The sequence below is a fragment of the Taudactylus pleione genome, unplaced genomic scaffold, assembly GCF_031769625.1.
Source record: "Taudactylus pleione unplaced genomic scaffold, aTauple2 ptg000066l, whole genome shotgun sequence".
NCBI classification, from domain to species: Eukaryota; Metazoa; Chordata; class Amphibia; order Anura; family Myobatrachidae; genus Taudactylus; species Taudactylus pleione.
The window spans coordinates 33,420,355-33,444,801 of record NW_028284468.1 but is presented as its reverse complement, the minus strand read 5'-3'; the positions used below and the strand labels follow the sequence as shown (position 1 = coordinate 33,444,801).

Sequence of the window (24,447 nt, the reverse complement as noted above, 5' to 3'; positions counted from 1 at the left end):
GTGTTAGTGTTTATATATGGGTATGTACTGTATATGTCTGTGTTAGTGTGTATATATGGGTATGTTCTGTATATGTCTGTGTTAGTGTGTATACAGTATATGTTTATGTATGTCTCTGTGTTAGTGTGTATATATGTGTATGTACTGTATATGTCTGTGTTAGTGTGTATATATGTGTGTGTACTGTATATGTCTGTGTTAGTGTGTATATATGTGTATGTACTGTATATGTATGTGTTAGTGTGTATATATGTGTATATACTGTATATGTCTGTTAATGTGTATATATGTGTATGTACTGTATATGTCAGTGATAGTGTATATATATGGGTATGCACTGTATATGTCTCTGTGTTAGTGTGTATATATGTGTATATACTGTATATGTCTGTGTTAGTGTGTATATATGTGTGTGTACTGTATATGTCTGTGTTAGTGTGTATATATGTGTATATACTGTATGTGTCTGTGTTAGTGTGTATATATGTGTATGTACTGTATATGTGTCTGTGTTAGTGTGTATATATGTGTATGTACTGTATATGTCTGTGTTAGTATGTATATATGTGTGTGTACTGTATATGTCTGTGTTAGTGTGTATACAGTATATGTCTATGTATGTCTCTGTGTTAGTGTGTATATATGTGTATGTACTGTATATGTCTGTGTTAGTGTGTATATATGTGTATGTACTGTATATGTCTCTGTGTTAGTGTGTATATATGTGTATGTACTGTATATGTCTGTGTTAGTGTGTATATATGTGTATGTACTGTATATGTCTCTGTGTTAGTGTGTATGTACTGTAAGGGTCTGTGTTAGTGTGTATATATGTGTGTGTACTGTATATGTCTGTGTTAGTGTGTATATATGTGTATGTACTGTATATGTATGTGTTAGTGTGTACATATGTGTATGTACTGTATATGTCTGTGTTAGTGTGTATATATGTGTATGTACTGTATATGTCTCTGTGTTAGTGTGTATACATGTATATGTACTGTATATGTCAGTGTTAGTGTATATATATATATATGGGTATGTACTGTATATGTCTGTGTTAGTGAGTATATATGGGTATGTTCTGTATATGTCTGTGTTAGTGTGTATACAGTATATGTTTATGTATGTCTCTGTGTTAGTGTGTATATATGTGTATGTACTGCATATGTCTGTGTTAGTGTGTATATATGTGTATGTACTGTATATGTCTCTGTGTTAGTGTGTATATATGTGTATGTACTGTATATGTCTGTGTTAGTGTGTATATATGTGTATGTACTGTATATGTCTATGTTAGTGTGTATATATGTGTATGCTATGTACTGTATATGTCTCTGTGTTAGTGTGTATATATGTGTATGTACTGTATATGTCTGTGTTAGCGTGTATATATCTCTGTGTTAGTGTGTATATATGTGTATGTACTGTATATGTCTGTGTTAGTGTGTATATATGTGAATGTACTGTATATGTCTCTGTGTTAGTGTGTATATATGTGTATGTACTGTATATGTCTGTGTTAGTGTGTATATATGTGTATGTACTGTATATGTCTCTGTGTTAGTGTGTATATATGAGTATGTACTGTATATGTCTGTGTTAGTGTGTATATATGAGTATGTACTGTATATGTCTGTGTTAGTGTGTATATATGTGTATGTACTGTATATGTCTGTGTTAGTGTGTATATATGTGTATGTACTGTATATGTCTCTGTGTTAGTGTTTATATATGGGTATGTTCTGTATATGTCTGTGTTAGTGTGTATACAGTATATGTTTATGTATGTCTCTGTGTTAGTGTGTATATATGTGTATGTACTGTATATGTCTGTGTTAGTGTGTATATATGTGTGTGTACTGTATATGTCTGTGTTAGTGTGTATATATGTGTATGTACTGTATATGTATGTGTTAGTGTGTATATATGTGTATGTACTGTATATGTCTGTTAATGTGTATATATGTGTATGTACTGTATATGTCAGTGTTAGTGTATATATATGGGTATGCACTGTATATGTCTGTGTTAGTGTTTATATATGGGTATGTACTGTATATGTCTGTGTTAGTGTGTATACAGTATATATTTATGTATGTCTCTGTGTTAGTGTGTATATATGTGTATGTACTGTATATGTCTGTGTTAGTGTGTATATATCTCTGTGTTAGTGTGTATATATGTGTATGTACTGTATATGTCTGTGTTAGTGTGTATATATGTGTATGTACTGTATATGTCTGTGTTAGTGTGTATATATGTGTATGTACTGTATATGTCTGTGTTAGTGTGTATATATGTGTATGTACTGTATATGTCTCTGTGTTAGTGTGTATGTACTGTAAGGGTCTGTGTTAGTGTGTATATATGTGTGTGTACTGTATATGTCTGTGTTAGTGTGTATATATGTGTATGTACTGTATATGTATGTGTTAGTGTGTACATATGTGTATGTACTGTATATGTCTGTGTTAGTGTGTATATATGTGTATGTACTGTATATGTCTCTGTGTTAGTGTGTATACATGTGTATGTACTGTATATGTCAGTGTTAGTGTATATATATATGGGTATGTACTGTATATGTCTGTGTTAGTGAGTATATATGGGTATGTTCTGTATATGTCTGTGTTAGTGTGTATACAGTATATGTTTATGTATGTCTCTGTGTTAGTGTGTATATATGTGTATGTACTGTATATGTCTGTGTTAGTGTGTATATATGTGTATGTACTGTATATGTATCTGTGTTAGTGTGTATATATGTGTATGTACTGTATATGTCTGTGTTAGTGTGTATATATGTGTATGTACTGTATATGTCTGTGTTAGTGTGTATATATGTGTATGCTATGTACTGTATATGTCTCTGTGTTAGTGTGTATATATGTGTATGTACTGTATATGTCTGTGTTAGTGTGTATATATCTCTGTGTTAGTGTGTATATATGTGTATGTACTGTATATGTCTGTGTTAGTGTGTATATATGTGAATGTACTGTATATGTCTCTGTGTTAGTGTGTATATATGAGTATGTACTGTATATGTCTGTGTTAGTGTGTATATATGAGCATGTACTGTATATGTCTGTGTTAGTGTGTATATATGTGTATTTACTGTATATGTCTGTGTTAGTGTGTATATATGTGTATGTACTGTATATGTCTCTGTGTTAGTGTGTATATATGAGTATGTACTGTATATGTCTGTGCTAGTGTGTATATATGTGTATGTACTGTATATGTCTATGTTAGTGTGTGTATATATGTTTATGTACTGTATATGTCTGTGTTAGTGTGTATATATGTGTATGTACTGTATATGTCTCTGTGTTAGTGTGTATATATGTGTATATACTGTATATGTCTGTGTTAATGTGTATATATGTGTGTGTACTGTATATGTCTGTGTTAGTGTGTATACAGTATATGTTTATGTATGTCTCTGTGTTAGTGTGTATATATGTGTATGTACTGTATATGTCTGTGTTAGTGTGTATATATGTGTATGCTATGTACTGTATATGTCTCTGTGTTAGTGTGTATATATGTGTATGTACTGTATATGTCTGTGTTAGTGTGTATATATCTCTGTGTTAGTGTGTATATATGTGTATGTACTGTATATGTCTGTGTTAGTGTGTATATATGTGTATGTACTGTATGTCTCTGTGTTAGTGTGTATATATGTGTATGTACTGTATATGTATGTGTTAGTGTGTATATATGTGTATGTACTGTATATGTCTCTGTGTTAGTGTGTATATATGTGTATGTACTGTATATGTCAGTGTTAGTGTATATATAGGGTATGTACTGTATATGTCTGTGTTAGTGTTTATATATGGGTATGTTCTGTATATGTCTGTGTTAGTGTGTATACAGTATATGTTTATGTATGTCTCTGTGTTAGTGTGTATATATGTGTATGTACTGTATATGTCTGTGTTAGTGTGTATATATGTGTGTGTACTGTATATGTCTGTGTTAGTGTGTATATATGTGTATGTACTGTATATGTATGTGTTAGTGTGTATATATGTGTATGTACTGTATATGTCTGTTAATGTGTATATATGTGTATGTACTGTATATGTCAGTGTTAGTGTATATATCTGGGTATGCACTGTATATGTCTGTGTTAGTGTTTATATATGGGTATGTACTGTATATGTCTGTGTTAGGTGTGTATACAGTATATATTTATGTATGTCTCTGTGTTAGTGTGTATATATGTGTATGTACTGTATATGTCTCTGTGTTAGTGTGTATATATGTGTATATACTGTATATGTCTGTGTTAGTGTGTATATATGTGTGTGTACTGTATATGTCTGTGTTAGTGTGTATACAGTATATTTTTATGTATGTCTCTGTGTTAGTGTGTATATATGTGTATGTACTGTATATGTCTGTGTTAGTGTGTATATATGTGTATGCTATGTACTGTATATGTCTCTGTGTTAGTGTGTATATATGTGTATGTACTGTATATGTCTGTGTTAGTGTGTATATATCTCTGTGTTAGTGTGTATATATGTGTATGTACTGTATATGTCTGTGTTAGTGTGTATATATGTGTATGTACTGTATATGTCTCTGTGTTAGTGTGTATATATGTGTGTGTACTGTATATGTATGTGTTAGTGTGTATATATGTGTATGTACTGTATATGTCTCTGTGTTAGTGTGTATATATGTGTATGTACTGTATATGTCTGTGTTAGTGTGTATATATGTGTATGTACTGTATATGTCTCTGTGTTAGTGTGTATATATGTGTATGTACTGTATATGTCTGTGTTAGTGTGTATATATGTGTATATACTGTATATGTCTGTGTTAGTGTGTATATATGTGTATGTACTGTATATGTCTCTGTGTTAGTGTGTATATATGTGTATGTACTGTATATGTCTCTGTGTTAGTGTGTATATATGTGTGTGTACTGTACATGTCTGTGTTAGTGTGTATATATGTGTATGTACTGTATATGTGTGTGTTAGTGTTTATAGTGTTTATATATGGATATGTACTGTATATGTCTGTGTTAGTGTGTATTTATGGGTATGTTCTGTATATGTCTGTGTTAGTGTGTATACAGTATATGTTTATGTATGTCTCTGTGTTAGTGTGTATATATGTGTATGTACTGTATATGTCTCTGTTAGTGTGTATATATGTGTATGTACTGTATATGTCTGTGTTAGTGTGTATATATGTGTATGTACTGTATATGTCTGTGTTAGTGTGTATATATGTGTATGTACTGTATATGTCTCTGTTAGTGTGTATATATGTGTATGTACTGTATATGTCTGTGTTAGTGTGTATATATGTGTATGTACTGTATATGTCTGTGTTAGTGTGTATATATGTGTATGTACTGTATATGTCTCTGTGTTAGTGTGTATATATGTGTATGTACTGTATATGTCTGTGTTAGTGTGTATATATGTGTGTGTACTGTATATGTCTGTGTTAGTGTGTAAATATTTGTGTGTACTGTATATGTCTGTGTTAGTGTGTATATATGTGTGTGTACTGTATATGTCTCTGTTAGTGTGTATATATGTGTATGTACTGTATATGTCAGTGTTAGTGTATATATATATGGGTATGTACTGTATATGTCTGTGTTAGTGTGTATATATGGGTATGTTCTGTATATGTCTGTGTTAGTGTGTATACAGTATATGTTTATGTATGTCTATGTGTTAGTGTGTATATATGTGTACGTACTGTATATGTTTAACAAAACACACACACACACACATATATAATATATGTATATTTATTATTAGAAACCCCCCCCCTCCCTCAGAAAATCCTGCGTTTGCCCCTGCACTTGTTTAATACATTTTTTTTCCTTTGGCGTTGGGGTGCATGACTTCACGCCACTGGAAGGGAGAGGTTAGATGAGCCGCGGCGCGTGAGGAGCAGCGTCAGCCAGCCCAGGAGGAGAAGAAGCTAGAAGGAAGAAGCACAAGGCGATAAGGTAAGTCGTAATTAATTAGACTTAGCAGTAGCGGGAGGGGGGCCCATGGGCCCTGCCTATTTTGTCAGTCCTGGGCCCCACAATATCTGATGGCAGCCCTGGCCGGCGGTATTTCATACCCATTCCGGGTCACAGACACAGGTGCAGAACAAGAACAGGCAAAGGTCAGGGTCACAGACACAGGTGCAGAACAAGAACAGGCAAAGGTCAGGGTCACAGACACAGGTGCAGAACAAGAAAAGGCAAAGGTCAGGGTCATAGACACAGGTGCAGAACAAGAACAGGCAAAGTGAAGAGATGCTCTTTTCCTTCAGTGGAACTTCATGGTGAATGGGGCATGCTGGTCCCTGATCACACATGAGCAATGTCACAGCAGTTCTGTCATTCCATTCTATCTCTGAATTACACACGCAAGGCTACCTCCCTGAATGCTTTAATACTGTTGTCTACATAAACAATGCTGTATCTAACTGAACAGCCAGATACATACATAGGAAGTGCTGGCACACCCAATAACATGGTATCAGTGTTTGTGGTGTTTGGTACAATACAATCTAATTTTTATGAAGTTAATTAAAGAACCTTTCTGGCCCTGTGCACTTACTGTAACGCCTCCAGTGATGTCATGTTCGGGAGTATATCAGCCAACAGTTCAGCTCCCATATCACAGACATTGTTGTTATACAAGCTAAAAATGACAAAAGAAAGGTCAGAGCTTATTACCTTTGAACCGTATTTTCCAGAAATTATGTAGTAATAAAAATGAATACATAAATTAATTATTGTAAATCTCTCCTGCAAAAATCTTATGCTGCAATTTACTCTCAGGTCCTTTTTTTGTAACATTTCTGAAAATAGCATTTCTAACTTTGCCTTCCATATATTCCATATATATTTCCAGGTTTCTGAAACAGAAATCCAGGACACCACGGTGATCTCGTTTGTAAATACCATACAGGCAGGGCCGGTACTACCATTAGGCAACCTTAGGCAGCCGTCTAAGGGCGCCGGCCACTGGAGGGCGCCGCTGAGTCCACACAAAAAAATGAATGGCATAATTCATGGCTGAGTGGCATATAATGAATTTGTGGCCAGCTGTGTGGCGCATTATGAATTTGCGGCAGTTTTATGAGGTACATTATGATTTTGGCACTCTGCTGTGTGTAATATTCTATATAGTATATTATGAATTTGGGACACTGCTGTGTGGCATGTTATTTAACTGGGGAGACTGATGCGTGGCATATTATGAATTGGAGGCAGCAATGGCGGTTGGTGAAATGTTGCCTAGGAAACCTTGCACCGGCCCTGCATACAGGCAAACAAGCATGTTCAGAAGGCAACACAGAAATGGTTTATTTTGATATTATTTATTTTCTGTTTGTTTCATTGATCTTTACCAACCAATGTTGCTTCTAGTACAGTTATGGAAAAAGGCCCTTAAAGGAAAAAAGACCCATTGCCTGTGCAATAGCCAAGCATTAGCAGCATAGAAGAAGGTAACATTGTACCATTAAAGGTATTGAGGGGACCTTGCAGCATCTAAAAATGATGTGCTGCAGGTAAGCAATAATCTGTATTTTATGTTAACATGCAAAACATTTTAAGATAAAATACAGAAAATGGACTAGCAGTACTGTGCTCTTCCAATCCAGCGGATTCTCTCATGCCTTTACCTGTCCCATGCTGCTCCCCTCTATGCTCCCAAGGGGTATATAATATTAGTTTATAACAAAATATTTTGTAGCTTCTCAGTTTTCATCCACGAAATGGAACTTTAGACAAGTTTATCCGCATAATTATTGGGCGCCCAGAACAATTGAATTGCCACACTGGGCGCTGGTTCAGCCTTATAACTGATTTTTTCTTTACATTTTGCAGCAATCTTGCAAAAAACATACGGCTCCATGAAATCCGCACCTAGGGCCTGATTCAGACCCGGTCGCAAGCGCTGAGCACTCGCAACCGGGTCGATGGTGGCCCACAGCGCATGCGTACGATGGAGCCGGCTCCGTCGTGCGCATGCGTGAGACCCGGCTAGCGACGGGCAATCCGTCGCTCCGGGTCTCGCACCAAAGGGGGCGAGCAGTCGTTGTTGAGTGACAGCTCGCCCGCTTTGGTGGGTGGGCCTGGGGGGTGGTTGCCCAAACGGAGGCGTTCCCATGTGAACGCCTGCCGTTTGGGGGGCAGCCCCACTGACATCACGAGTGATGTCAGTGGAGAGATTCTGGCTCTGTTAGAGCCGAAATGTCTCTGGGGCTTGCGGCCACGAGACCCTACCACAAGGGTCTCATCGCGACCATCAACCTGGCCGCTCGCTATAGCTGTGGGTGGTCACCCACAGCTATGCGAGCGGCCAGGAGGCTGCACAAAGAAAAAATGCCTTGATTCAGAGCGTTCGGCTCTGAATCAGGGCCCTATTACATAACCCCCTCAGTCTTATAACCCAGAGACAGATTAGGGATGCCATGGGGGGTCGTTAGTGCTGAGATCAAGTGCACAATCATGGCAGCATGTTGATAACCTGTCCAGCATGTGAATTAAGCAGTGTGAGCGATGGTGCTTACTATGAGAGGCACCCAGGAGGTTCAGAACCTCAACTGCTAAACCTCCATATGCAGCTCAAAAGCAGAGTGATCTGAAGCTGCTGACCAAAGATATTTGAGTACAATGTGTGATAATCCTACAATGTGAGAGTGTCAGCTCTTATGCCAAGTGAAAGCACTGTCTATGTAACTAATTGAACTGTGTTGTAAGTAAAGCTGGATAATGTAAATAAATCTCTCTGTTATTTTCATCAAACAGGATGGCCTGGTGCCCATTCATGTCTGCACTGCTCACTGTACACTGCTACACCTGCTGTATCTGCACTACCTATATTATGCTGCTCTGAAACCTGAATGTGCTGGGACACCTGTCTGCTGTTGATTTATACAGAGACTGAGCTAGAACCACGTGCTGCAATGGTTATATACAGGTGGCTAACTGATTTTGAACCTTGCAATAAAAGGTTTCTATCAGAACTCATTTTGAAAGATGCTAGATACAGAAATGACAACAGAATTGCTCTGCTAATAACACAGCTTTAATCAATACTGGAAATAGACTTTCACACTTGCTCATATACAGAAGCCCATTCATATTGGCTATTCATAACTTGTACAGTACAGTACCTCAGGGTCTGCAATGTGTGCAATGATGGAAGCGCGGCTGCTAGTTTCTTAGCTCCTGCACCAGTAATATTGTTTTGTGACAAGCTGTGTGAAAGAAGAGATGACAGTTAGTGTTACTACTAATACTGGGCATACACTATCCAATTATCTGTCAGATATCTGTACAATCTGGCTGATTGGAATGAAACTCTGGTAATGTATTGGTGCAAATGACAATCGACCATTTGCTCACAAACATTGGATAACAAACAAAAATGGTTGCTCAGACAAATTGGTTAAATCAAGTTAATTGAATCAATTTGACCAATCGTTTTTCTGTTTTCCAGTGTTTGGGACCATATGGTCAACTGTCATTTGCTCCCATATATTACCAGGTTTTCATTCCACCCAGCCAGATTGGACAGATATCTGATAAGTAACTGTATAGTGTATTCCCAGCATTTGATGTTATTCTAAGCAGGAGTTTCACAGTTGCTGTACCTGGTGATGGTATGTTTAGACATAGGTGATACTATACAATTAATATTTCTTATCAAAGCACTGGGCATCATGTCACTACTATGATTTGGATCATGACACTGTTATATTTGTGTGATCACAAATTTGATTTACACGTTTTCTGCTTATGAAGCGCTGGAAATGTTCTTGCTTTCATTCCCTAAGCTATACTAAGGTATGAAGGATTAGTTGCTATAGGTAACTCTGATGCCAACAGCCACATTTCAGTGAAACTGGCTTCACCATGACATTGTACGACCTTCACAATAGTCACACACTGGCCCATTGCCCATGTCAACACTTTGCTACTCCTACACATTCTTCTTGTGTGTCTCTCATACTCACTCCAGGGTTTGAATACATTGTAGCTCAGGAAATTTCTCTGCCAGTTTTGCCACTCCTTTATCCCCAATGTGATTCTCTGTCAGGTTGTTCAAACTGAAAGTGTTGAAAGTAATACAATATATTTTAAAATTAAAATGATCAGCAAATGAAAATACGGTGATGAATCTAGAGTACAAGCTGCCGTGAACCCCATTACTCAAGCCCCTAAATCACAAACCCACACCTTTAAATTGTGGCAATAAGGATAGTCCCACCTGAAGCATTAAAAAAATACATTGGACAGACAAAAACGGTGTCAGTCTGGCAGTCGGTGCCCCTGTTGCCGTCACCTGTATTGAAACACCTTTCTTATCAAATAACTAGTTTACCACAGGTGGCAGCAATCATAAATGAAGAGAAATGTCCAGGAGCAGAGTATTTTGTACCTGATGGAAGGGGTCATGTTGGAGGGTCTGCTATATGGCTGAAGGTATAGGCCAGCATATGCTATATACTGTACATACATTAATCTAAGCACTGAAGAAATCCCTGATGATTGCCAATCCTCAGCTATAAATATATATATATGGTCCAGGGGCAAGACTACAGAAAACATATACCTGGTTCCTATAGTATTGACCAAACTATGTGCTGCTCTGATTAGAAGCAGTTTGTTACTGCTTTATTTTAGTCAAGCACCTCACCCATCTATCCAAAGTTATGTTTAATAAGAGCAGCAAATACTCTGTTTCCTAGCAGTATTATTTATAGTGTAAAGGAACAAAGAGACATAAGTTTCATGTTACAGAGAAAGCAGCATATATACAGTCAGGTCCATAAATATTGGGACATTGACAGAATTTTCATCTTTTGGCCTCTATTCACCACCACAATGGTTTTGAAATGAAACAAACAAGATGTAATTTAACTGCAGACTTTCAGATTTAATTTGAGGGTAATTACATCCAAATCAGGTGAACAGTGTAGGAATTACAACGGTTTCTATATGTGCCTCCCACTTTTTAAGGGGCCAAAAGTAATGGGACAAACTAAACAATCCTAAATCTAACTTTCACTTTTAATACTTTGTTGCAAATCCTTTGCAGGCAATTACAGCCTGAAGTCTGGAACGCATAGACATCACCAGACGCTGGGTTTCATCCCTGGTGATGCTCTGCCAGGCCTCTACTGCAAATGTCTTCAGTTCCTGCTTGTTCTTAGGGCATTTTCCTTTGTCTTCATCAAGTGAAATGCATGCTCAATCGGATTCAGGTCAGGGAATTGACTTGGCCATTGCATAACATTCCACTTTTTACCCTTAAAAAACTCTTTGGTTGCTTTTGCAGTATGCTTCGGGTCATTGTCCATCTGCACTGTGAAGCGCTGTCCAATGAGTTCTGAAGCATTTGACTGAATATGAGCATATAATATTGCCCGAAACATTTCAGAATTCATTCTGCTGCTTTTATCAGCAGTCACATCATCAATAAATACAAGGGAACCAGTTCCCTGCACCACTGATGAGGTGGTATGTTTTTAATCATGAGCAGTTCCTTTCCTTCTCTTCTCTTCGCATCACTCTGGTACAAGTTGATCTTTGTCTCATCTGTCAATAGGATGTTGTTCCAGAACTGTAATGGCTTTTTTAGATGTTGTTTGGCAAACTCTAACCTGGTCTTCCTGTTTTTGTGGCTCACCAATGGTTTGCATCTTGTGGTGAACCCTCTATATTCACTCTTGTGAAGTCTTCTCTTGATTGTCGACTTTGACACAAATACATCTACCTCCTGGAGAGTGTTCTTGATTTGGCCAACTGTTGTGAAGGGGTTTTTCTTCACCAGGGAAATAATTATTTTGTCATCCACCACAGTTGTTTTCCGTGGTCTTCCGGGTCTCTTGGTGTTGCTGAGCTCTCCGGTGCGTTCTTTCTTTTTAAGAATGTTCCAAACAGTTGATTTGGCCACACCTAATGTTTTTGCAATCTCTCTGATGGGTTTGTTTTCATTTTTCAGCCTAATGATGGCTTGCTTCACTGATAGTGACAGCTCTTTGGATCTCATATTGAGAGTTGACAGCAACTGATTCCAAATGCAAATGTCACACCTAGAATCAACTCCAGACCTTTTACCTGTTTAATTGATAATGAAATAACGAGGGAATAGCCCACACCTGTCCATGAAATAGCTTTTGAATTGATAGTCCCATTACATTTGGTCCCTTAAAAAGTGGGAGGCACATATTGAAACTGTTGTAATTCCTACACCGTTCACCTGATTTGGATGTAATTATCCTCAAATTAAATCTGAAAGTCTGCAGTTAAAGCACATCTTGTTTGTTTCATTTCAAAACCATTGTGGTGGTGAATAGAGGCCAAAATCTGAAAATTCTGTCAATGTCCCAATATTTATGGACCTGACTGTATATATATATATATATATATATATATATATATATATATATATATATATATATATACTGTATATATATATATATATATATATATATATATAGTGTGTACCAACCCCACCTGGCATGAATTATCAGTTAAAATGCCTGCATAGCAATCCTATATATGGCTGTACAGGCTCTGGATATTCTTACTTTGAACATACGTCATGCCCTCCATTAAGTAGATCTCTTTAGAACTTATACCCTTTTACACCAGAGCTAAAACCCATGTTATTGCAGGGTCAACCCGAGTAGCTTCTTGGTGTAAAAGGGGACAGGGTTGGATTCCTGAGTGACCCGGCAATCGAACCCAGGTAACTTGCAGGGTTTAACACGGGAATGACCCGTGAAACCCTGCAGTGTAAACAGCGCGATCCGGGTCATGATGGAAGCCAGCCAATCGTGCCGCATGCCTGCCGATTGGCTGGCTTCAGTGTTGCTTGGAGATGACGTCATCTCCAAGTGTCCACTTCAACGCCGGAAGAGCCGGGTCACTGCAGACCCAGCTCCGGTGTGAAAGGCGTCAACTCTGGAATATCTTGGTTCGGCGCTGGGAAATTCCGGGTCTGATCCGGATTGGAAATCAGTTGTACAGGGGATTGTGTTGCTTACTCTAAGTGTTGTAGTGCTGGAAGTTTTGGAAGAATTTCAACAAGCTTCAGGAAACCTTCTTCTCCATGTTTCTTCCCAAGTCTACAATGCAGAAAAACAATAATTGAGTAAAACACTTGGCATACACAATGTAGCTGTTTATACAGCTATGTCACAACACTGGTAACAGTCAATATGTATGGTGTGCAGACACAGGTTTACCACAATATTTGTGAGATTTACAGATGTGTCCTCTTGCATCCTTGCTGCTCGCGCTACAAATGTGCGCACACACCACGCCATGCGTTTTGCCATAGCTGCATGTGCCACGGTACACCATGCCACATGCTGCGTTTGCAACCTCGGAATTCTATGGAGTCGCGAGTGCAAATGCCATACGTGGCGCAACTGAATATATCTATATGCTGTAGGCAGTGGAAGATACAGACAGCATGTTGCAAAAAGGGCTTCCAGAAAAGTGTGGCTCGCGTGGTAATTAAGTAAATCACATTCCAGCATGGTCAGGGTCATGTAACAAAATGCTGCCCAAAATGGTTGCCTATAAACTTCCTGGTTGTGTATAAGTATGGCTGGTATGGCAACAACTGGAGAACTCAATGGCTGTGAAAGTGGTATGATCGTTAAGGTGTGTTTATTAGGAGCTTTATACCCCTTTTACACCAGAGCTAAAACCCGGGTTATTGCAGGGTTAACCCAGGTAGCTCCTTGGTGTAAAAGGGGACAGGGTTGGATTCCTGGGTCGAGTGACCCGGCAATCCAACCCAGGTAACTTGCAGGGTTTAACACGGGAATGACCCGTGTAACCCTGCAGTGTAAACGGCGCGATCCGGGTCACGATGACCTGGAGCGCGCCACATGCCGGATGATTGGCTTCCTTCAATGGCGCTTGGAGATGACATCATCTCCAAGCGTCCACTTCCTCGCTGGAAGAGCCGGGTCACTGCCGACCCGGCTCCGGTGTGAACGGCGCCGACTCGGGAATATCCTGGGTCGGCGCTGGCTTAATTCCGGGTCTGATCCGGTTTGGAACCCTGTTCCAAACTCCTGGTCAGACACGGAATTTAGGTATAAAAGCGGTATTAGTGACAAAGACTGTCCAAGAGATGTCAGAAATGGCAATTTGTGTAATTAAGCCCTGACCCCCTGCAGTGTGATACTGCGATTTACGGCCACCATGACTTGAATTACATTATCATGCCCACGTACGTCCTGGTTGGTAAATATGGTCATTAGTAAAGGTGGTGTATCCATATCCTACCTAAATACTACATAATTAGTCAATTTAATTAATGACAAATAAGGCAAGCATTTATTAACATTGAGTCATTTCCGTGCCTTACCCAAATATGACACTTTTCAGATATTTCACAGCAGGGATTTCTTTGATAACAGCTGGTGAATCTGCACTACTGGAAACAAGCAAGACATTAACTGATTGATCATCAGAAATTAAATCTGAATATTAAGCAAGATTGAGCAATGTAAATTGTACATAGAATTTCTTACCGGTTACAAATGTCATTCTGGATATCTACAAGGGATGTGAGGTCAGTGATGTCTTTCAGACTCTCCATCTTGAATGGTTCTATCAGAAATCCCCCAACACATTTTTTTAGCAGCACATCCTGATCCCCTGCTAGCAATGTCTTCCATAGGCTTACAGTATCACTGAGAGAGGCTCTGAAAGTCAATAAACATAAAAATAAATCACTTTCATAAAAGCAAAAAGGTGATAGAAAACAGGCATACAGTATATACACTTTCAGCACTAGCATAGCTTCCAACTGTTTGTCATTAGCAGGGTTAGTGCCATGTTCTGGAGATCTGTCTCTTTAAATTCTTGTCCAGGTTATTTATTTATTTATTTATGTATTTTTCTTACTGATCAGTGGTTTGTGGTTAGAGTGACAAAAGGCCTTTTTAGCAGCTGTGGGAAAATACGCTAATGCAACAGCCGTAGAGACTTGTATTGAGACGCCCACCTGAGCATCGTAGCTGTCTGCAACTACGTACACACATGCAGCATTGGACGCAAGTCAGGCAAACATCGTTTCCTAGAGTGAGTCTATGGTCACACAGCAGTGGCGCCATACATGAGACACTGGAGACATGTTATCTGTACGGGATTGCAAACACTGCTGGAAACACTCCCCGAAAACATGCCTCCATTTTAGCCGTCACTCCCAGTTACCTCCCGCAAAACATTTGCTTCCTGTCAATCACTTGCTATTGATTCCTCACGGCAACTGTAATCGAAATACAAATGCCGCATGTACGCATTGTGGCATACAGTGCAACAGAATTGCATTAGGATCATGTCCAGTGGTCAGTTCACGATATGTTGGGGCAGTGAATTCCTGGCATCATATCCCTAGATAAATAATTAGATATACAACAGGATTTAAATTGTTTTGTTTGCATCCTTGTAAAGTGTTGAATGAGTAATGACACTTGGAAAGAAGTTGTCCAATGTCCCCTTACTGTCACTAGTTAATAGAAGCACTTACATTAGTAATACTTTAGAACAAAAAATATGAAAGTGACGGTCCATATATGACAGTAGGCAGCTTGAGGTGTTGTTGTTAGTTAGGTAAACAAGTGCATTGCAGTCACAGATCAGCATTAATGAAACTATTAATGAAACTATGAAAGAACGGGTTTTATTTTTTTTAACGAGTGGGTAGCATGTCACAGTACACCCAGTGACGTAGCCTGGGGGAGCGACCCCTGCTGAAAAGCTGTCAAAAACAGCGCCTATGCAGTGGCAAAAGAGTGAAGGAGGCTCTTTCATCCCATTGTTGTGCAGCATCGGCAGGGTCGGACTGGCCAGACGGGGCGGGTGATATTCCACAGTGCAATGCAGAGCTGGCGTCATCCGAATTTACCAGAACCAGCCCTTATTTAAAATAGGCGGCCCAGGCAGAAAATAACTCTGCAGCGTTCTGTCATTGCAGAGCTCGCCACGGGCCTTGCAAGATGGAGCTCGATTACTCAGATTGACATCAGTATCTGCAGCAAAGCTGCTAAGCAGCTGTGTAATTTGTGTCCAGTGCACTTTTCTGTGGGCCTGATTCAGCAGTGCACGCAGATTCCCGATGTTTGGGAATCTGCGCAGACGCGAGACCCATTCTGCGCATGTGCAGAATGTGTCTGCGAGTCTGCTTGCAAACTGTCAGCAGACTGTCAGTGATTGACAGTCTGCTGCCGTTTGGGGGCGGGGAGGGGGCAGCAACAGCCTCCGTTAGCGGGTGGATCCTTTCACACAGCAAGGGCACGACATGGTCGCTGTGTTACAACCGGGAATATCCACTAAGAAGGACGGCTGCATACCATTGGTGTATAGGAAACAATGTTTCCTTACACACACACTGGCCGGCTTGTACAGCAGCTACTGCTGCTGTGCATGCCCAGTAGATAGATAAAAAAAAAAAAAAAAACATTATAAACAGCTCAAAGTTGCTGCATGTGAAAGGCACTAAGGACCTTATTCAGGCATGCGCACAACGGAGTCGGCTCCATCGTGCGCATGCGCGAGCCCCCGCTAACAACGGGTGATCCGTCGTTAGCGGGCTCGAAGCAGACGGAGCGAGCTGTCGATGTTGATTGACAGCTCGCTCCGTTTGCTGGGCAGGCAGGGGGCGTGCCTGCCCAAACGGAGGCGTTCCCGCCCGAACGCTAGCCATTTGGGGACGGCCCCACTGGGACATCATCAGTGATGTCAGTGGGGAGCTTCCTGCTGAAATACAGCACGAAGCTCCCTGGGGCTTAAGGTTGACGAGACCCTACCCTAGGGTCTCGTCATAAGCCCCGATGGTCGCGACCATCGCGACCATCTCCCTTAGCGGTCGTTAGCGCTATGGGTGTTAATCCACAGCCTAACGACCGACATGGAGGCGGCCGTTCAGGATGCAAGCGGCCGCCCTGTTTCTGAACGACCGCTTGCATCCTACGACCGCCTCTGAATGAGGCCCTAAGTGCCTGAAAAAAACGTCCAGCTTCTGCTTGGTTTTTTGCCGGCCGGGCAAAACCGTCAGGTGTGAAATAGGCCTATGGGTCACCACATCTGGCCGATGGTACGCAGATTAACCGATGCTGCATTGAACGCAGCTCGGTTAAGTAATGCACAGGGGGCGTGATGCCTCCTGTGCATTACCATATCTGCAAAGGATCGCAATTGCAAAGCTGCCTAAGTGCAGCTTTGCAATTACGATCCTTACAGAATCAGGCCCTGTCTCTCTTTTAAATTGCAATAGTCCTGTCCGTGTTTCCATCCAAAGTGTCCCTAGCGGGTAGGGATGGCAATCGACCATCAATAGTTAGCAATCATCTATAGTTAACTGTGGATGGCTGATGGTTTTCCCATCGATGGCAGAGAGCCAATGGTTCTCCGCCATCGATGGACGCCCCACCAATGGCCGTCCCTACTCTGGGGGTTCAGGGGATGTGGGCTAATACCGTCATTGTGAACCGGGGGTGAATCACACCATCAGTCGAGTGGACTGCCCATTTTTACTTGGTAAATGGGTGAGTGTCATCCAGCTCCAGGAGACTTGCTCACTCTTTTGGGCAGCCGGAAGCACCACATGATTTTCGGCAACCTTCGTCCCAACTGTTCTGGGAGAGTAGGTAAAGATGGCACACATAGATATATATTTTTTACATAATTTTTCACATTCCAAATATTATGCCAATTTAATTTATGTAGCAGAAATCTATCATACGAAGAAGCAGGAGAGAAGAAAATACCCCTTTTTGCTTAAAACTAATCTACTGTATATATTAAAACATATTTTTTAATGATAACATAGGTCTGCTATGAAAAAGCTTTTTTTAACGAATTAATGTGATACTATATAGATTTTTGGCTTCTGAACACGAAAATGACTCCCGATTTTGCATATCCCATCACGTTTTTCTGCAAAACGTGTATTTATGAATAAATAATTTTTTTCATATTCTTTAAAGTAATAAATGTATTCTGTCTACAATTATTATAAAACATTGTCTTAAATGAATTCAGTCGGTAGTATATAACGTTGCAATTCAGTTCTCGTCATAAAACTCCCCCCCCCCAAGTGCCAGATTAAGGTCCGCATGGGCCTGGAGATGAAATTTACAAAGAGCCTAAACCCCATACTGTCTAAAGGAACATTGGCCCTCATTCAGAGCCGCTCGTTAGCGGCAGTACGCTCGTTCCGAGCGATGTTTGCATATCTGCGCATGCGTACGGTTTTTAGTACGCATGCGCGAACCAGTCAGTGCGGGCAAAAATCGTTTGTACGCTATATAGCGAGTGCCTGCTATTTTGAGTGACAGAATGAGGCGTATGTGGGTGGTAACAGGGGAAGGTGCTTGAAAATGGGGAGTGGAGATCCGAACGCAGGCGTGCTTAAAGGTCAAAACGGGCGTATTATGGGTGTGCATAATTAATACAGCAGCGTCATTGACCACATCACTGGGTTATTTTATAGCCAGAACTGCTCGCAAATTTGTGGTAGCAAACACCAACCACAAGAATAGCGAGCAGTTCATACGCTGGTCGATGTACTCGATTAATCTAATAAATAGCGGACATGACGTATGGTGCGAGCGGCCAGGGGGCGTTTTTAACAAATAAACGAGCGTATGTTTTGCACGCTCGTTCAGACTTAGAGGTGTGAACAGACTGCAATTTGCGAACGGATCATTTGAATAGCCACCCCTTGTTTTTGAACGAACGACCGCAAATAGCGAACGGCTCTGAATGAGGGCCATTGCACACACACAACAACTATAACTACAAGGTAAGCTGGCGAAGGTGGAACCAAATACAACAGATGCAACACAGTTATTTTTGGCATCAGCTAAGAGAAGAGGAATTTACAATTTTTCTTATGAAAGAGTACAATATTGTTTATTGCAATATCAAAGGCTTAATGCAAAAGTTTGCTATTGAATAGATTCTTCAAAAAGAAGTTTAAAAGCTGTTTTAATGCACAATGGCTACACATACACATCAATACAATTAGCACATTCAGTCTATCTTAAAGAAACATGAAAATTTGAAAACTGTTTTGGAACTGATTGGATATGCAAGACACAACTGGTTAATATGTGGAGATCTTAAAATTGTATGCATGGTAGTTGGCCAGCAACAAGGTTACACTCAATTCCCATGTTTTCTCTGTGAATGGGACAGCAGAGCTAAAAATTTACATTGGCAAAAAAACAATTGGCCAGCTCGAAATAGTTAAGAAATTGGAAAAAATAATGTAATCAAATACAGTTTAGTAGATCCAAATAAAGTTCTACTTCCACCTCTACATACAAAATTAGGACTGATGAAACTATTTGTAAAAACACTGCCTAAAGATGGAGAAACTTTCAAATATCTTTGCGCCAAATTCCCTAACCTATCTGATGCTAAACTGAAGGAAGGCATTTTTACAGGCCCTGACATTAGAAAGTTAATAAAAGATGAACATTTCGGTCGTGTAATGAATATTGTGGAACTTTCGACGTGGACTTCGTTCAAACAAGTGATTTCAAAATTTTTAGGCAATGTCAAGGATCCAAACTACGAAGAAATTGTCAGGGAACTGCTTAATAGTTACAGAAACCTTGGCTGTAACATGAGTTTAAAGGTACATTTTTTGAATTCCCATATTGAGCATTTCCCGAATAATCTCGGAGACTACAGTGAAGAACAGGGTGAACGGTTCCACCAAGACGTTAAAGATGTAGAAAGAAGATACCAGGGTCATTGGGATGTCAGCATGATGGCTGACTACTGCTGGATGATACATAGAGACAACAAAAGCTTATGACGAAGTTTGAAGACAAAATAAACAAGATATTAACAATTTTTTCAATAATTATGGTTTTGATTCTATTATTGTTTGAATTCATTGTTATTGTTATTTTATTTTGTAATTAAGACAAAAACACAGTGATATCATCTACTACATCTTCTTCGTATTTCACAGAGACCGTTATCATCATCAGTGTGTTCTTGTACCAGGCCTCAGTCAAGTGATACAGCGACTGACAAATGTATCTGCATCTCTATGCACAGGGCCGGATTAAGGGCCACATGGGACGGGGATGGAGAACATGTCACCAGTGCTGTGAGGGTGTGGCCAGTACCATGTGGGTGTGTACACCTTTACAATGTCAGCCAATGTTTTCCTAAATATGTAACAGTATAAATATTGCATAATTTCGTGAGACAAATAGAAATACAATTTTATTCATTATAATTTATGGCAGGCTGTGTGACTGGTCATTATCATGATGTCATGATAATGGCCTGGAGCCAGGGCCCGCTCTAGGTGTGTTCAACCTGAGCGGTCGCACAGGGGCACCACCCATAGAGGGCGCACCCCTCCCCAACATCCCGATTTCAGCAGGACATTACTGTCCCGCTGTTCCACCGGTGGGCCAAAGTGGCCCGCGGTTGGTTAAATCGGGAGGTTGGGGACCCCCACTGCCGCAGCTGTGCGGCGGTGTCGGACCCCGGAGACTCTGAAAGGATGCTGCGTGCATGCACGCGGCATCCATTCAGTGACAGGAGAGGGCTGGGGAAGCCCAGCTAGTGAGCCTCCCCCCAGCCTGAAGTTATTGGAGGCAGACATGCCTCCTAATAACGTCATGTAGGGGGCGTGGCCTATGGTAATTAGGCCAGGGAGCGCTGCAGGGGCCGGCACAGGGTGCACCGACCCCTGGAGCCGGCCCTACCTGGAGCTGTAGTTCAATCCAGCCCCATTGTTAATCTGGCCCTCTCTGTGTGGATCTACTCGGTTTGCAATCATGCTCTTACTGTATTTGGACTGCATTTGCGTGCCCCTTCCTTTTCCCATGCCTGCAAGTGTAAGGACTAGTAGCAACTGTAAGATATGCATACAGGTAAACTCATCTCAGCACAAGCCACATACCTTGCATATGACAATCTTCTACACTGAGTTATTTCTGCCAAAGAGACAGCACCAGCTCATGAAACCAGGGCTTGCACTTTTTCTACTTGTATGAGAACATAATGTACTGTATATCTGTAGAATAACTCAGGGCCTGATTCAGAGATATACGATCATCCGATGATGAACGTACATCTCCGATGGTTAGGGGTCTGCGTCTGCGCATGTGCAGAACAGGACCTGCGATTACACTCGCAGACCCCCCCAAGCCGCAGCATGATTGACATGCTGTGGCGTTTAAGAGGTCGAGTGGGGGCGTGGCTGGTCTCCATTCCTAGAAACGGGGGCGCATGGCCCCTCATTTTCCGGAAGGGACGAGGCTAGGGTCTGCATCGGTGGACGCAGTTTCACGAATCTGGGACTTAGCATTTCTGACAAGTGCAGACATTGCTGTCTCCAGGCCTATGCAGAGACATTCCATTGCAATTACCTCATGCACCTGAGCAGCTCAGCAGTGCTCACCTGATCCTCTGCTCCAATGGGGATGGACTGTCTGCTATTTAAACCTGCACCTGGAGTCACCAAATTGCCTGAACAACGTGTTTCCTTACCAGGATGATTCTAGGCATCCAGGTTTTCTCCTTGTATCCTTTGATCATGTCCTCATTGACTCTATTTGCTACCTCGTGGTATTCTCACTATTTACTATCTGCCACTGAGTATCGTCACTGGCCAGTGCCGCAGCTTCTGCACTGCATACAGAACTGCTTCTACCACTCCGGTTAGCCAGCGAGTTTACATTTACCTGCCGGTGTGTTTCTTTACCTGTCAGCGCGGCAGTGTCCACGCTGCATACCAACTTGCTACTCTTCAGTGCAGAACCGAGGTCTTCATTCCATCATACCACTGGGACAGTGCATGCAAATTACCTGTTCTGTTTTACTCTAACAGCGGCGAGATCAGGCAAGTCCTCCCTGGGTTGTGTAGGGAGCGCCCGGCAAACGGCCCTACGACCTGAGCTGCAGCTGCTCCCTCCCCTGACAGTTGCACATCCCCAACACCTGGGTCTAGCGGTGTGTGACTCACCAGTACGCCACCGCTTTGATCCTTTTTGCGGACAGCACTGGACGGGGAGAGACACCGATCACACGCATACCCGTCCATATCCGGCTTGTATACCACTAAAACACGAGGACAAGTGGGGCCCCCCTGCTATACAGAGAACCAGTCCCAGGTTAGACAGTTTAAGCTTAAGATGGTTCCTATTACAGCCTGAGTAAATAAACAAGGTGATACTTTCTGAAAAGTACCACTTTGTGTAATAAGACATAAAGGGGTCGATTCAATTAGCCGCGAGGCTGGAGCTTACAGTCGCACTTTCTCCCGGGGGCAAGATAATTGAAGCAACCACTAACAAGGGTATATGATGGTATAAGAAAAAACATACCTGAATGATGTGATGCTTTTGAGACGTACCAGTTCTTTCAATCCCTCTTGATCGATCCCTGTCTTCCTGATATCCAGGGATATGTTTACTTTTGACTTTTTCAAAATGTGCTTTAACACATAAACGTCAGGAGGGGTAAGTCTAGTATCCGCAAACGAGAGTTTGTCCTGGAGGGTTAAGGCCAAGCAACGCATAAGGCGCTGGTCATTCGTTGCATAAACACAGTGTAAAAGTTCAAGTACTTGATGAGGTCCAAGCTCAGAAATCCGCAGAGCGTTGAAATACTCTATTATTTTCTTTTGTTTCCTTCGGATATATTTAAAGCATTTTGAGCAAGAACTTGTGTTTTCATGAAACAACAAACCGAGCATGAATCTACGTACCATGTCTGGACAACACTCATGATTCCGCCTCTTTTTAAGATCTAAAGAGATATATCTGACCAAGTTCCTAACATTTATTTTCTCAAGCATGTGACGAGCTGTAAAAAAGCTCTGTTTCAGGGTATTAGAGTGCACGTTCTTAGTAGCATCCCCAGTGCAAGCATGTCCTTTTATTTGTAATCCACAATTCAGTTCTTTAACAGGTTTTAAACCAAGAGGCGACAAATCCACAGTTGAATTTTTGACACAGTGAAGAAACGTACCTGTGACGTCACTTATCTGAAATAAGTCCGAGAATAAGGCAGCCAGCGACAAACAATGTTCTTTGTTTCCAGTCTTAAAGTTTGCTTCTGCAAACAAGCACATGAGTTTGCACATAAAAGGAATATAGCAGTAGCTGAACATATACTGATACTTTTTAATCCATTCTAGAGCGTTCGTGAAATCCGGCATTTCCTTAAAATATTCTTTGATGTACTGCTCCAGCTGACTTGGAGAAAAACCCATTATTTCAATGATTTGGTCTACTTTTCCAAAGTACTGATTGAATTTCTCTCTGGGTCTTGCAGTTATTAGCAGCGTACACCCACGGAGTAGCTTTTTCTGGAAAAGACCTGTAAATAGCTCCTTTACTTTATTTGTTTTGCTCGGTGATGTAGTAAAGGAACCGTGCAGAAGACCTTCAGAATCTTGAAACTCATCAAAACCATTGAAAATAAGGAGAACCTTTTCAGGGTTTCTAAGAATGTACTGGTAAACGTCTATATTCCTCTCTTGTGGACAAGATGATAAGTGGAAAAGGAAGTCTTTAAAGCTGTACTGCTTACATACATCTAAATTACTGCATTGAAAATAAAACACAAAGCTGAACTGACCAAACATCCCAGTGGACCATTCCTTGCAAATCTTCTTGCATAGGACAGTTTTGCCCATTCCTGACTGTCCAATTATCGCAACTATTTTAGTTTCCATTACTTTCCGGTCTTTATCCACAAATAGATTGCAGAGTGCAACGGTCTCCATTTTCCGTTCAGCCAAATCATAATTTATTAACTCTTTCTCTGCTGTTTTGCTGACAAACTTCCCACTTTTGGGATTGATCCTACTGTTTACAAGCACAACATCAGTATACAGGACATCACTTTCCAGTGCAAAAGCTTCCTTGTATAGCTTCTTCTGGGCCTCTTTAAATGAGTTCATAGGTTCTGGGAGGAAACCGAAAAGGACAAAGTTAAATATTATCTACCAGTAAGTTTTCTTAAGAGGCACAGGAAATGTTGTTCGTTCTACTCAGTTCAACATCCTCAGGTGCAATGTTGCTGGTCCTATGGGAAGATCAGGATTAACCTGGTACATTATTCCGAAAAATTATATATAGTGAAATGTGCATATACTGTATTACAGAGCTTGTTATAGCAATACAATATTTTTTGTGGTATAGAAGATCGACAGTGTCTAAATAGAAACTTAATAGATCAACAACAGGTGATAGTCAGGCTATAGGTCGACAGGGACAAAAGGTCGACATTTTTTGTTATTTAAGCCTAATCTTCACCTTAACCCTAACCCTCTCCCTAGTGCCTAATCCTAATCGTCCCCCTGGTGCCTAACCTTAACCCTCCTGGTGTCGACATATTGAATGTCTATCTAGGCACTTTGGATCTTTAAT

General features: G+C 40.7%; 1 protein-coding gene across 1 annotated transcript in view; it reads right to left on the bottom strand.

Moving 5' to 3' along the window:
* CIITA (class II major histocompatibility complex transactivator) overlaps positions 1 to 24,447 on the bottom strand; it is a 121,516-nt gene that overhangs the window by 27,218 nt on the left and 69,851 nt on the right. The window contains exons 13-19 of the mRNA XM_088466838.1: positions 22,396 to 23,983; positions 14,563 to 14,736; positions 14,397 to 14,465; positions 13,057 to 13,137; positions 10,018 to 10,110; positions 9,175 to 9,258; positions 6,606 to 6,689 (exon numbers count right to left, since the gene is read on the bottom strand). Coding sequence (XP_088322964.1) covers positions 6,606 to 6,689; positions 9,175 to 9,258; positions 10,018 to 10,110; positions 13,057 to 13,137; positions 14,397 to 14,465; positions 14,563 to 14,736; positions 22,396 to 23,983 — 2,173 coding nt within the window. The remainder of the gene's footprint in view (positions 1 to 6,605; positions 6,690 to 9,174; positions 9,259 to 10,017; positions 10,111 to 13,056; positions 13,138 to 14,396; positions 14,466 to 14,562; positions 14,737 to 22,395; positions 23,984 to 24,447) is intronic.